Source organism: Brienomyrus brachyistius, chromosome 5, assembly GCF_023856365.1.
Source record: "Brienomyrus brachyistius isolate T26 chromosome 5, BBRACH_0.4, whole genome shotgun sequence".
Classification (NCBI taxonomy): Eukaryota; Metazoa; Chordata; class Actinopteri; order Osteoglossiformes; family Mormyridae; genus Brienomyrus; species Brienomyrus brachyistius.
This window is the reverse complement of record NC_064537.1, coordinates 8,326,319-8,339,766: the sequence shown is the minus strand read 5'-3', so window position 1 is coordinate 8,339,766 and position 13,448 is coordinate 8,326,319. Positions and strand designations below refer to the sequence as shown.

Sequence of the window (13,448 nt, the reverse complement as noted above, 5' to 3'; positions counted from 1 at the left end):
ATTTTCCATGATACTGCTTCAAACCAAGGTCGAAAGACCACATGTGTACCGAAACTGGCAATAATTGCTCCTATAGCTAAACAAGTAGAGTGTAGTATTAATAGTGAAGTGGTCTTGGGCTCAAATCCCAAGAAGCACATAAAAAAACTATAAGTGGCTTTGGATGAAAGTGTCAATTGGTAGATGTCTTTGTTATGTGTGGAAAGAGACAAAACAAGTTTTACTTACACAAAAATGTTCTAAGGGGAGAATGAATAATGATTGGTTGCCTCTCTGAACCAATCACATTGTAGCTGATGTGGGACCAAGACATCTGATTTGTTGGTCTCAAAACCAGTACTCACATCCATGCATTAACCTTCCATACTACTGATCCAGTACAGGCTCCTTGTATAATAATCCATTTCACCCACCCATCATCCAGCTGATTTTCCTGATCATTTTTCTTGTATGGGATTTATAATTATTATGGAAACAAAAACTAATTTCAGAGAACGTTCTAGCTGCTAAAGCCTTTTTTTTTCTTTAACTCAAAAGATCTGAGTGAAGGAATGAGGTGTGACCATGGGCATAAATTATTGGGGGGGGGGGGGGTTGTTTCCCCCCTGAAAAATCAAAAGCAGGCAATACAACCCCCTGGACCGTATTAATTGGGTGGAGACCTCAACCCTCCCAACGTTCAACCCAAAGTTATGCCATTTGGTGTGACTATACCACGAATTCATATTAAGTGGCTGATGTATTTATCTGGAAACAAGATCACCATACAGTTACCGGTTCATGGCTTTGGTATTAGTAGGACGTCTAAAGTACGCTATTAATGGCCGGCTTCGTCAAAGTCCACCTTGCTGAGCTCGTATTTTATGGGTGTTATCAGCGCTCAAAGACCTGGTTCTATGAAGGTTTCGAATCTGGCCTGTATGAGGATTGAATTTGCCTGGTTTGTGACTTTGCTCATAAATTACACACGATGCTGATAATCGATATCGTCTGTCCTGTGGGAGCCATTTCTCACCCCTGGGTCTTGATACAAAGGAGTGAGATCACCCGTGAACCTCTGGGAGATGCGGATTGTCTGACCATGTGAGATTTCTCTATTTTAGGTTAATCCGTGTCGGGTCTGCACCTTCAGAACCTTCATTACCTTCATGGTAAAGTCTGATCAACAGCTTTAGTTCCCTGGAAATACAGGCCTATATGTTTGCTGCTAAATAAATTTGCTGTTTAGTCATAATTTGTATCCACTGTAAGGTGGTGAATGTTTAATTGTGTGTTATAAAACATTTTAAAAAATTGTAAAAAAAACCTAAGGCATAGTATTTATCAAGGTTTCTGTAATTGATTCCTTAATGAGATCATTTTTCTTGCATTCTGTCTTCGTTAAGTCATTTCAGTAGTTTCCACTTTGATTTTCTTGCCATAATTTTGTGAACGTTTCACCAATATTTTACAGTGAGCGAACTTCGTTTTCTGTCCTAACTAATAACTAATAAGCATAAAGAATTAATCACGTGACGATTAACGGCATCATGTACTAATCATAGCAATGTACAATCTATAGTAATTGGAGCATATTATATATATATATGCGTCTAAACCATTGTGAGTGACAGGCATGGTTGTTCCCCACTGCCACACCCCCCCAGCCCCCCCTCCTCACTAGACAATCCTAACTTACCATTATCCATTGCTGCAATCAATGTACAGTATTTCACCTCATCCAGGTCAACGTCTCCCTATTCACTTTTGAAATGATTGTTTTCTACTCGGCCTTGGTTGAGTTGTTCTCTTGGTCCAGCTTTCTGTCATTTTTAAAACCGTTTTCCAATTTCTTAGTCCTCTGGTTCTATGATTTAGGCTTGAATACTTTGTTCTGATTTTTAATTTCTGCGTGCTGGTGCCTGTTAGTCGATCACGTGACCTTGCTCAGTTATCCGACCATGTCTTTTTGAGTGAATCATGCTATACTTTGCGACTGAGTCGGACGGTTTGGAGTTTTACCTGAGACCATGTACCGTGCTCAAGAGCTTGTTAGAAAGGTTTTATTTTCTTTAACACTGTCCGGCTTTTCTAATAGTAAGGAGTCTTTAAATGTCTTTTAAAGTATATGTACAGCAGTGTTGTCTTATGGAATTAATTGACATATTAGCACAACAGGGTTGCCGGCTGTTCATGTTAGTGTTTCCTTTTGATCAAAATGCAGTTTGCTCTTCATTTGCAGCATAGCGAGTTCAAATCAGAAGAATGTCTAGATAATACTACAGAGCAGTGTTTCCTGGAGCTAGGAGGAAGCAAAAATGTGGACTGTCTGCCAGGGAGCTCGGAGGGAGCAAAAACATGGACTGGCTGTGGGTCCCGAAGGACAAGATTGGGAAACACTGATATAGAGTCAAATGTTTTGGGAAATCAGCATTACTTCATAGTTAACTATTGCGAAATGCAATACTGCACAAAGGCTAGGTGTATGACTACGGGGCTCAATTAAAGTTTACAGGTATAATGTCTGTTGTGTAACATGGTAGGGATTCTGTTTTGACGGGGAGCCTTTTTGTGGGCTTGCTTCTGGCTTATACTGGTACCAATTATTGCCAATTTTTTGTAGGGACTCCCCATTAAATGATTTGCTCACTTCTTGTTGAATGAATCAACTTGTCAGCACTGAGACAAAAGACACTCTGCGTTCTAGGATTCAAGTTGCCTTGAAGACCCAGAAAAATATCATTGACCTTTGGACAATCTCTGTTAAAGAAGCCTTCTTGATCGACGATGTGAGGATCAAATTATTCCGCTTTGTCATGTCATTTAACTGGGATTTCACATTCCGGTGTAGACTTTATGGGTGGAATGTTGCGTCACTGAATAGCACCTTTGCCTCACAACTCCAGTGTTGGGGTTTAAATCTTTGTGTGCAGTTTGGGTACTCCGGGTTCCTCCAATAGTGTTTCCACAAGACATGCAGTTAGACCCATGACACTCTGATTCCAGTCCGTATCTTTAGGTTAAAAGTAGATGACACAATATGAACACTAGAGGGCAGACAAGCTACCATTCAAAAGTTGACCAGCTATAAAGTCGGTGTTTTCATGAAGGTACATTAATTCTGTTTTTTTTTCTAGATGTCTCAGTCTGTATATCGTTCTATGGCAATTTGACAGCTGCAGCTGTCTTGTCCTGCTTTCTATACTGTCCCATGGTGAAACAAATCCAGAAATGCAAACAACCTCAATCTATATTTCAATTGTCTAAAATATAACTTCTGAAACCGTTACCTGTCCCTGAACACTAGTTATGGCCGCGCCGGCCTGGACCTAACAAAAGCACTGCTTTGAGAAGCCTTGAAATGTAAATGCACAGTGACATTGTATTTACGTCTTCTGTTCACATTTTATATTTAGGTGTGAATCGTCTTGTGGCAGAAAAATGTTAAGATGTACGATGTATCACAGCACACCAAGTGTAAAGCGCCTTGGGACGATTCTGCTGTGACTCACTGATGGACTTTGGCTCTGACCTTTGACCACAGTTTTCACCTTGTTTTTAGCAAGCAGGCCCACTCTTACTTTTCAATAATATTAGCAGCCAGTTGACCTTGGACCCCCAGGAGTTTTTCTCCTATTTTGGGAGTTTTTGGTTCCTCTCCTCCTTTGTCGTCTGTCTCCTTTCTTTCTTTCTTTCTTTCTTTCTTTCTTTCTTTCTTTCTTTCTTTCTTTCTTTCTTCCCTTTCCCCTGTTTTTGAATTATTATTTGTAAATGATGCAGGACGTCCGTGTAAAGCGCCTTGTGGCGACTGTTTTGAAAGGCGCTATATAAAAATTAATTGGCTCTAGAGCAAATCCCTTAACCACCAATCGCTCCAGGGGTGCTGGACGCTGGCCAGTCCGGCCATCTGACCCCGAAATGTGCTCTCAGCTGTGTCAGTGTTTCCCATGGAGAGTGAGATGGCATTAATGCAAACATAACTTCCCCACAGGGGTTAGTGCAGCACCTCTATACTGTACAGCCTGACAAGAGTTTATTTTGGAGAATGAATGAAAAGCTGGTATATAATTAGGATTCTCTCTTCGCTTACCCCATCCTGCTCTCCATGAAACACACAAACACATTTAGGCGAGACTTTGGGGGTGGGTGGGGGGGGGGTATAGTACAGGGTCAACCGTGTGCAAATTGGCGATCTTCTTATCTTCTTAATCATAAAATCAACATTTTCCCACCCCTATTCACTAACAAATGCAGCACAAACACACACACTGACACACACGCTCACACACACACACACACACACATGCTCACACACACACACACGTGCTCACATACACACACACACATGCTCACACACACACATACACACACACATGCTCACACATTATACATGTGTGTGTTTGTGCTGCATTAGTTAGTCTGAAAAAAAATACTGCAACTTGTAATTTTACATTTTTTACATTCTTTTCGACAATGAAGTATGAAGTTAAAAAAAGTTGCATATATATAAGGAACTGGCCAAGAAATTATATCAGAGAAGGCAACTCAGAAATATCTTGTTGTTGGCCTTTTAAACCATGAATGATTGTAAGCCGCGTTTTGTTTAATACAAAATCAAACCTGATTAAGTTATTGGATTCTAAATTATATTACCAAAATAAACTTTCTGTTTTAAACTCTGTTAGATAGAGGTTCATTCTTGTACTCTGCCTCCTAGTGGGCAAGCTTTGGACAAAGTCTCTGTAGGCCTTCTGGCCGTAAATGTGGTATTTCTAGTCACACATACGCTGCTGCCTCTATGATGAAATGACAAATTCCAAGGCTCCGATAGCGCACAGTGTAGGTTACCGCCCCCTGCACATGTGACTCGCGGGGCGGGATCTGATTGGCTAATTGTCTTTGGAGGGCACGGTAACACGGTGACGTGCGCGGGGACCCGATGTTCGTCTGCGGGACGTGATCCTTAATTTTTAAATGGAATGGGACACTGTACAGTACTGAACGTACCGGCTTAGCATCAGATGCTTGCTTTTAATCATTTCAGTATTTATAACCGTTAAAACAATTTTGATGAATTTAATAGACCTATTGACAAAGTTTTGTAACATTTGTTTCTTTTAAATCTACTCGTATATGTATTATTTTCAACCGTGATCACATCTTTGTGATCATAATATATCTGTTATGGAGGAGAATCGTCTTTCTGCGAACAGAAACGTGCTGTGTCTGTTTGACGTGGACGGCACGCTAACACTAGCTAGAGAAGTGAGTAAATCTTGTCCTCTTTTATGTCGTGCGTGGTCAGTATGCGGGGGTAACATCACGCTTGAGATCCCGCTGTCTTGTGTCGCCGGATGTATCGTATTCTCCTGCGGTATGCGAAGGCTGCACTTTACTTTGTTGCACTGCATGCAGTAACTGACCGCGAACGAGATGTATGAGCATGCATGCTAAAAAATAAGCAATGTGTGAGTATGGAATGGTATTGGGCGAAAGGGAGAATTTCGCTGTCCGTTGCGATTAAAAATCAAGTTTCTATATGCACGATGGTGGACTGGTTACGTGCAGTTATGCGCATCTACGAGTGTCGGAAGTCAGTTGGTGTTTTTGAATCATCGTTGGAAGTAAAACTGCGCCTGCGGAAAGGAGGCGGAAACCTGTAATAAACACATTCTAATGTGATCTTGAGAAATGAGACGATTAATGAATAAGATAAATATTTATTGGCTTGTGTTAAATGTAGTTTTTAGTTAAAGTGATGTTTAATATTCTTCTTTAGCGATATTTGTAATGCATGTCATCTTTTTAGCTGTATTAAATCTGTTATAATGCCTCGACTGGGCCAGTTAGTTATTCTGGATGTTGTAGCTCTGTATCCTAGTTGGAAATTTGCCAGATCCCTCTCACACTGAGGCCAGTAAGTCCATGATTCATTTATCGCTAGTCTGCATTAACAGTTGGGCTCCCATAATGGAGTTTGTGTGTGTGTTTTTTTTCCAAGGAATGATTTGTAATTCGTTAATCTTGTAATGCTCTCCTTTAAAGAATACACGCAAATATCTTTGGTGATTTTACGCAGGTGACGGTAGGATCGTCTCTCTTTTTTCCTTTAAAGAAAATAGATCCGGAACTCGACCAGTTTTTCCAGTCACTGCGGAGGAAGGTCAAGATCGGCGTGGTGGGGGGTTCTGACTACTCTAAGATCGCAGAGCAGCTGGGGGACGGCGACGAAGGTGAGGTGCAGCCCCGCCCACCCCAACCCACCACACCCCGCGGGGCGCTTTTGCCGTTTCTCCTCGACGTTAGCTTCATTTGCTTCAAGCTATTGCTCAAGGTTTTACTGCTCCTGCGTGTTTCTCAACTGCCTGTTGCTCAACATGGTCCACTGGACTAAGGGATACGTGAAGCGGCAGGAATTTTAGGCCAGCCTGGACAATGATTTCTATGTAAGCAGAGAGCATCCGGTCATACGTTGTTGTGGTGGCAAGGCTTTTTGCTGATCTGGCTGATATATATCTATGGCCAGCACAGCGAAACTGTCTTCCCTGAATACTGTCATGACACCGGTCATCTGTTAAGTGGATTCCTGCTGTAGGCACACTTTCAGGGACCTGATCAAGTCTGACAAGTGTGTCACAGCAAATTGGATTTGGCTTCATTCTAATGGTTTTACTAGTTATCGTCTTTTAGGGTGACATTATCCTTCTTTGTTTACATTCCCTCCATTGCATTATGCTGATTGTTCTGATCTGAAGGCTCCCTTTTCTGGGGTATTTTGTGTATCATAGATATTTCACTTGCACTGAAATCCAGCAGGGACACTCCCCAGCCCTGCAGGCCGGCAAGGCGTGTTTGTTTTCATTCAGATTAAGCTCTTGATTGCTTTATTGAGGTAATACAGGTGTGTAGTAAGACTGCTCTAGGGTTTTTTGGATCTGCCTGTTGGCGCGCATCCCTCGGAAATAAAACTCCTTTAACCGCTTGTTCTCTGTAATCCCCTGGATTTTGGACCCCGCATTATGGAGCTGGGCTTTTTCCCTCCAACCTGCCGCATCATTTATACCAACACAGTTTTCCAACAAGGGATTAATGAACAGATACTGCGCAGAGGTTTAACCAGACCGATGCCGATGGACCCCGGTAGCTTGTGAACTTAAATCTCTGATAAATTAACAGTAATCCATTCATGTTGACTTGATACCGTTCGTTCTTCAGCAACGCCAAAGTACATATAGATCTTACGCAATCTATGTAGGTGAAAATGGAAGCCTCGTCGTCGGATTGGATTATCTTATCGCTTCCTGGGCCTGATTGATTTGCCGAACTGTGGCAGTGCTAAGATGGACACTAACATCCGAGGTGGACTTGCAGCGTGCAAGTGTGTCTAATGCTTTGTGTGATACAGAGAAGAAACATGTATATCACAGATGTTCGATCAGGGAGAGAAAATGGAGCCTGACGTTCGAGCCATGGAGGGTCTGACCCAGCTTTGGATAAAATTTCCCCTAAATAGAAGAATGTAAACATCTCCGGTTCTCCAGGCGCTCAGTTTCGTCTTCTTCTCTTGTGCAGTGATTCACAAGTTTGACTACGTGTTTGCGGAAAACGGCACGGTGCAGTACAGGGATGGGAAGCTCATCTCCAAACAGGTGAGGGGGGGGGGGGTTTGCATCTGGGAGATATCTGGTCTTACGGGTCAAGTCTACCAGGGTTGAGTGCGGTTCTGCTGGTTTGTCCCAGAAGAGATCTCAGGGCTTTTCTTAAGACTTCTGCTAAGGCTTGGAAGCCGGAGTCATGCAACTGGGTCTCGGGGTTGGGGTGGGGCAGCATTTAAGGCTAGGAAAGATGCCAGTGGTCACTGCTGTGCTTTTACATCTTCTGTGACGCACAGCTGGCTGTCTTCTCAGGCCATCCAGAACCACCTGGGCGAGGAGCTGCTGCAGGACCTCATCAACTTCTGCTTGCGCTACATGGGGCTTATCAGGTTACCCAAGAAGAGGTGAGGCTCAGGGCAGCACATGCGCGAGGGTGGCCTCATCTTCCAGCGGCAATAATCACAAATGGCAGCAGTAACTGTCAGACAGTAACACGGTTGTGGGCAGATTTGCAGTACAGTTTCGCATTTCTAGGCCATTTGAAATGTCTTCTGCAATCCGGTCCTACCTGCAGATTGTCTTATTATTAGGGGTATTCGAATCACAATCCTCAAGGGTGGAGCCCTCCTGATTTTCCAACCTTCCTTAACCTGTGAGGCAGGGGTGACGCCTCTGGCCAATCAGAATCAGTAATTATTGAACTAACTGCCTGGGAGAACTGAAAACAAGGCCCGGATTCGGAATCGAGGGGTACATTTGAAGAGCCTACAGGCGGCAGCAGCTGTTTGTGATTCCAGCATTTTGCTGTGATGTATATGTCCCATAGGAATATTGCGTTTGTAAAATAATTTGAAAGAATTTTTTTTTAACCCATAGTGAAATTTCTGTCGCTTGGTGTGTTCTGTGTCTATCAGAAAGGTTTAATTCTCTTTTTATTGTTGTTTTTTTTCCCCCTCAGGGGTACATTCATCGAATTCCGTAACGGGATGATCAATATCTCCCCGATCGGCCGCAGCTGTACACTCGAGGAGCGAATCGAGTTCTCCGAAATCGACAAGGTAATGAATATGTCCGTCCGTCTTTCCGGGCAAATGTTGGTGGACAGGCGCACCGACCTCTCTTCTCCCCCCTCCCCTTCCCCACCCAGAGAGAAAGGATCCGGGAAAGGTTTGTGGAGGCTCTTCAGCAGGAATTTGCCGGCAAAGGGCTGCGCTTCACGCGGGGTGAGTAAGTCCGGATGGAGACAGACCAGCGGAGTGACTTTCACGCCTTTGGCCCTGCCCCCCCCAACCCTGTCACCTCGTCACACCACTGGGTGAAGTCAATACTGCCACAGACAGGGTTGAAAGGTCAAATATTTGCCCTTGGGGTAATTTTACAGTGGGGTTGAAGTACACCATAGCTTGCAAATCGGGGACAGAAAGCATGCCGCCACATCAGCTGCTACCCGACGGATGCAGTATCTGAGACCAGTGTGGTGACCTCTGGTCATTTTATGGTAGATCTGGTAGACATAATAATTTGGGGAAGTGTGCGCCTCTGAAAGTTACCATGCTATATCTGTGTTGAGAAGGTTGTTGGTTCAAATCCCGTGGTTGGCAGAATGCTTTCACTTTTGGGTCACTGAGCGACGGCCTTGACACCAATTGCCTCAGAGACAGTGGCTGACCTGTTTTGTCGTTGGTACATCGGTTAAGATGAGAGAATCTGCTAAATAAGTAAATGTAGATCCGTGCGAACACATGCTAACGCGCAAGTGCGACCGTCCCCTTGCAGTTTCTGAGTTTGCTGCTCGACACGGTGAAACGTATTTGAACCAAACCCAGATTTCAGTCTCCAGGTTCCAGCCTCATTTGGACAAGGGTAGATTCCTATTCGTCAAATCCGTTTTGATCACGCGAGGGGTTGTGCTGTGACGCAAGTGGCTGGTTTTCCACTTAGCCTGAGGGGAATAATGCATGACACCAATAAAAAAATATACTGCCATACAGACGATTAATACGGAAAACTGATTGAACAGTGAGAGGGAGGGGTTGGTCTAATTAAAGGTTCTATTTAATTGACAGCCATTTAGGCTTTAAGGCTGCACTTGTTAAAATGATACTTCTGGGTTTGTCCCAGGAGCGTTCGTATGTGCACGTCCACACCGACCACCGGTTAATCCGAGGCAGCATCTGTTTGTGTGGGATGAGCCGCTGGTCGCGATTTGTCAGCCAGCTAATGGCCACTTAGCGTCGGCTAATAGCCATCGATGGGCCAAAGGGAGCAACCAGCTATTAGCACTCGCCTGAGAGACCCAAGCGCCGGTGGGGAAAGGGAGCGAAGACCCACCTGGGGGACCCACCCGCCGTGAAAAACGGCACCTTTGACCTCCTTCCTCTCACGACCAGCTGCCAAAAGGCCCCCCCCCTCCCGCCCCCTGTCTATACACCTCTTTCTTTTCTCTTTAGTCTCCACAACTTTCGGGCTGATTTTTCTGCTCCGTTAGGTCGAGCACAAAGTTGTGGTTCTCTGCAAAGTCCTCGGCACTCTCAATCTCCGCCAGCTAGCCTGCGGTCCATCTCCTGGGCGCGGAGCTATAGGACCTGCTTCCGTTCCCACCTGGAGGTTGTTGTTGTTGTGGTCCGGATTAATGATTACGGCGGCCGAACGCCATCTCAGCGTTCCGACCGAGCGTCTTGTCGCATTTGGATCCCTGCCAGCTAGATAAAGCTGACAGCCAGCCGCTGTGTAAACAGACAGGCCTCTCTGTTTGTCTGCGCTCACTGCCTCACCGTGGATGTCATCCGTGGCCCAAATGTAAACGAATGGGCCTCACAGCAGGCGGTTCTGGTCCAGCTTGGGTTTCTGTCCCAGGTTGTATGTGAATAACCTGCCTCTTACCTGGCACCAGTCAAGCTCTGCATTTGTTGGCCAGAAATGGGTTTTTCAGGGCACTAGACCCACCTAACTGCCCCCTCTCTGGCCCCCTTTCCCCTCTCCCCATCCCGAGGGGGCTCTGTGGGAGCACCTCGCTTGAGGTGCCATTTTCTGGCTGGAGCTCAGTGGTCACCGGGGAAACGGGAACTTCCCGGAGCTCCTGCATGGAACCTCCAATTCTATGACTGGCGAGGCGTTCGTGGCAGGAGAGAGAGAGTGATTAGAATGGAAATGAGGGGGCTTGATTCGGGCCAGTCGCCTGTGTGTGTGTGCGTGCGGGGCGTGCGCTGCGTGTGCTCGTGTCCGTACTCCCAAGCAGCAGGTCACATGACTCCCTCAGTCAGGGCTGAGCTGAGTGTGGTCTATAGGTAGGCTGGCCCCACAACTGCCTGAATGTGGCGGGGGTGGGGGCCAAGCCGGGGACAAAGGAAGGGGACGTTTATGACAACCGTTGCCCAGCTTGGCTGCTCCTCCCTGTTTTTGACTCGACAAAGAAAAAGAAGGTAGAGAGAGGAGACGCAAAGCTGCTGTTTGCCCGCAGCTCATGGTCACACGTCAGGCTTCGCTGTAAAACGCGCGTTTGCGTAATCGCTATGATTTTCAGCTGTTATTGCTGCAGGGCTGAGGAGCAGATCCTCATAGTTTGCCCCAAGAACAGCAAAGAAGGGGAGTTTCTGTGCACAGAATTACCGCGTGATAAAACTTTTACAAGAAAGGGTGTCTTTGTCCATGATGGGAATAGTGAGTGGTCAGGAGGCCACTGGGAGGCAACTGATGGTGATGAACTGGGACATAATGGAGTTTTTCCTTTTGGGTATAAAGATTATAGCTTTATTGCAATCTCCTGATCTAGGACAGAAAATCTGTTTATTTCACCAAAAATTTGTGTTAATTTGCCCCCCCTCCTCCACCCCACCCTTTGACATGCCCTCTTTTTTTTTTTTTAAAGGGGGCCTCATCAGTTTCGATGTGTTCCCTGAGGGGTGGGACAAACGTCTCTGTCTGGACGTGCTGGAAGGGGAAGGCCTGGATACCATCTACTTTTTCGGCAACGAGACCTCGCCGGTAAGAATGTCAGGTTTTATTTCAGTCCTCAGGCATTTTCAGGGCATGCTGGGAAAGTAGGTGGCTGCAGTCACAGCCGGCCAGGCGAGGAGGGGATTCTGGGAATGTGTCCAGGTTTGAGGGGGAAATGGACAGGAAATTCTGCTCCAGATGAAGCCTGACCGTGTAGGACAAAGATAATGATGGAGAAACAGAAATGCAAGAAGGCGAGGAACTAAAAAAAATGACTCTTAAGGCTGAGGTTGGGGAACTGTTCTCAGATAGTACAAAATGTCACCTGTATGTCACGCATGATCTGGCTCAGTCCATGTCTTCTTGTTCAAGGGGGGTAATGACTATGAAATCTTCACTGACCCACGGACTATTGGCTACACGGTTTTCTCTCCCGACGACACAGTCAGGCTCTGCAAGGACCTGTTTTTCAACACTCCTTCTATTGATTCCTGACGTCTGCCTTGGGTGGGGCGTCGGCTCTCCCAGCCCTTGTCCGCCCCCTGCTGTCAAGGAGTGGTATTGCACAGAGAGAGCGCTACAGTGTAGTAGGTCTGGGGCAGATAACTGGACACGAAAAACAACATTAATGATTTACTACTTCTGATTGTATTTTGTCTGTGATTATCAGCAGTGTTGTGCAGTTACTGCCAGTAATTCAAGGCAACTGGATTTTTAACAAAATAACTTCGCTAAGTCTAACAGTCTAAACAGTGTTGTGGTAAGAATTACATTTAAAAACATGTTTTTTGTTTTATGTCAATGAAGGGAAACACCCTGCTGTTTTTCTTATGCCTTTTAACATGGGGATGTGGTGATATTTTATTGTTAAACACTCCACACATACTCCCTGTAATTAGCAAACTCAAGTGCCAGCGACAGGCTGTGAGCCAAACTTCCTGCAGGGGGCGTAGTATAAATACAGTCCCTGAGAGAATCGCTTATCCGCGAGTCCTGGAAGCTTTGCATGAGCGGCAGCAACACCTGCTCCAGGTTTTATCAAAACAGTGCCATTCAGAACCCGCTTCTGTGTCGCGGTATTAAAGGACAGGCATTACATTAATGATTAATTGGTATTGTCCCTTTTAGAGGCAGCAGGTGGCGCTGTGGTCAGGGGGGGGTTTATTATCGTAAGTGTAATATACATAATATGCTGAATCAATCAGTCTGTGTAAAGATCCTTCAATATAATGTTTTTTTTTGTCATTAATAATAAAGCACTGAAATTACCAGAAGGCTACACAGGGTCACATGGTCTCCCTGCGCCTCTAAGATCCATGACCCTGACAGCCTCCTGATTGGTGTCTTTGTCCACCCCACCCCCCCCAACACCGTAGTATAGAGGGGGCCTTCGGTATCATTACTCTCACACTGACATTGACATCACGAGGTGCCATAGCAAATACCAGCCAGGACCTGCTGCTCTTCCCTGGGGAGGGTAGCCTGAATACACGGTACACCATGATTATACTGTACTGTACCCAGTGCACTGTACTCATGGACAAAGGTTTACATTAACTATACAGTACAATGTGTCCACATGAATAAACACAGCACTCCTGTGAAGAGCATGGAAATTACAAAGCAAGTAGAATGACATTCTGTAATAAATTTTATTAAACGAATGGACCTTCCCTTCTTTTTATTGCGCTCTTATGCTGCATAGGACTTGGAGAACTAAGCATGACTCTATTCCAGAAGCCAGCAAACCTCGCCCTGCTTCATTGATCACTCTGGGGTTAATAATGTATGAGGGGAAGTAGAGAAATGAATCTCAGTTCCTGCTCCCAGTCGTGGGTGAACTGCAGTGTCGGGCTGAAGAAGACCCTCCCGGCCCGGAAAGGCTCCCTGTAGGACGACTTTCACCCACAAAGTGAGAGGAGAATCTCTCAGAATAAC

General features: G+C 45.3%; 1 protein-coding gene across 2 annotated transcripts; it reads left to right on the top strand.

The window, feature by feature from the left end:
* The first annotated feature begins 4,892 nt into the window (after positions 1-4,892).
* Positions 4,893-13,174, top strand: LOC125742468 (phosphomannomutase 1). Of its 2 annotated transcripts, none has more exons than XM_049014496.1 (8): positions 4,893-5,244; positions 6,095-6,212; positions 7,552-7,628; positions 7,887-7,978; positions 8,533-8,632; positions 8,722-8,797; positions 11,443-11,558; positions 11,883-13,174. In XM_049014496.1, the coding sequence occupies exons 1-8, from the start codon at positions 5,164-5,166 to the stop codon at positions 12,003-12,005; spliced, it is 783 nt and encodes a 260-aa protein (XP_048870453.1). In that variant the 5' UTR covers positions 4,893-5,163; the 3' UTR covers positions 12,006-13,174. The 2 variants fall into 2 exon arrangements, with proteins under 2 accessions (XP_048870453.1, XP_048870454.1); XM_049014497.1 differs by lacking the exon at positions 4,893-5,244 and adding an exon at positions 5,264-5,447.
* Positions 13,175-13,448: the final 274 nt, after the last annotated feature.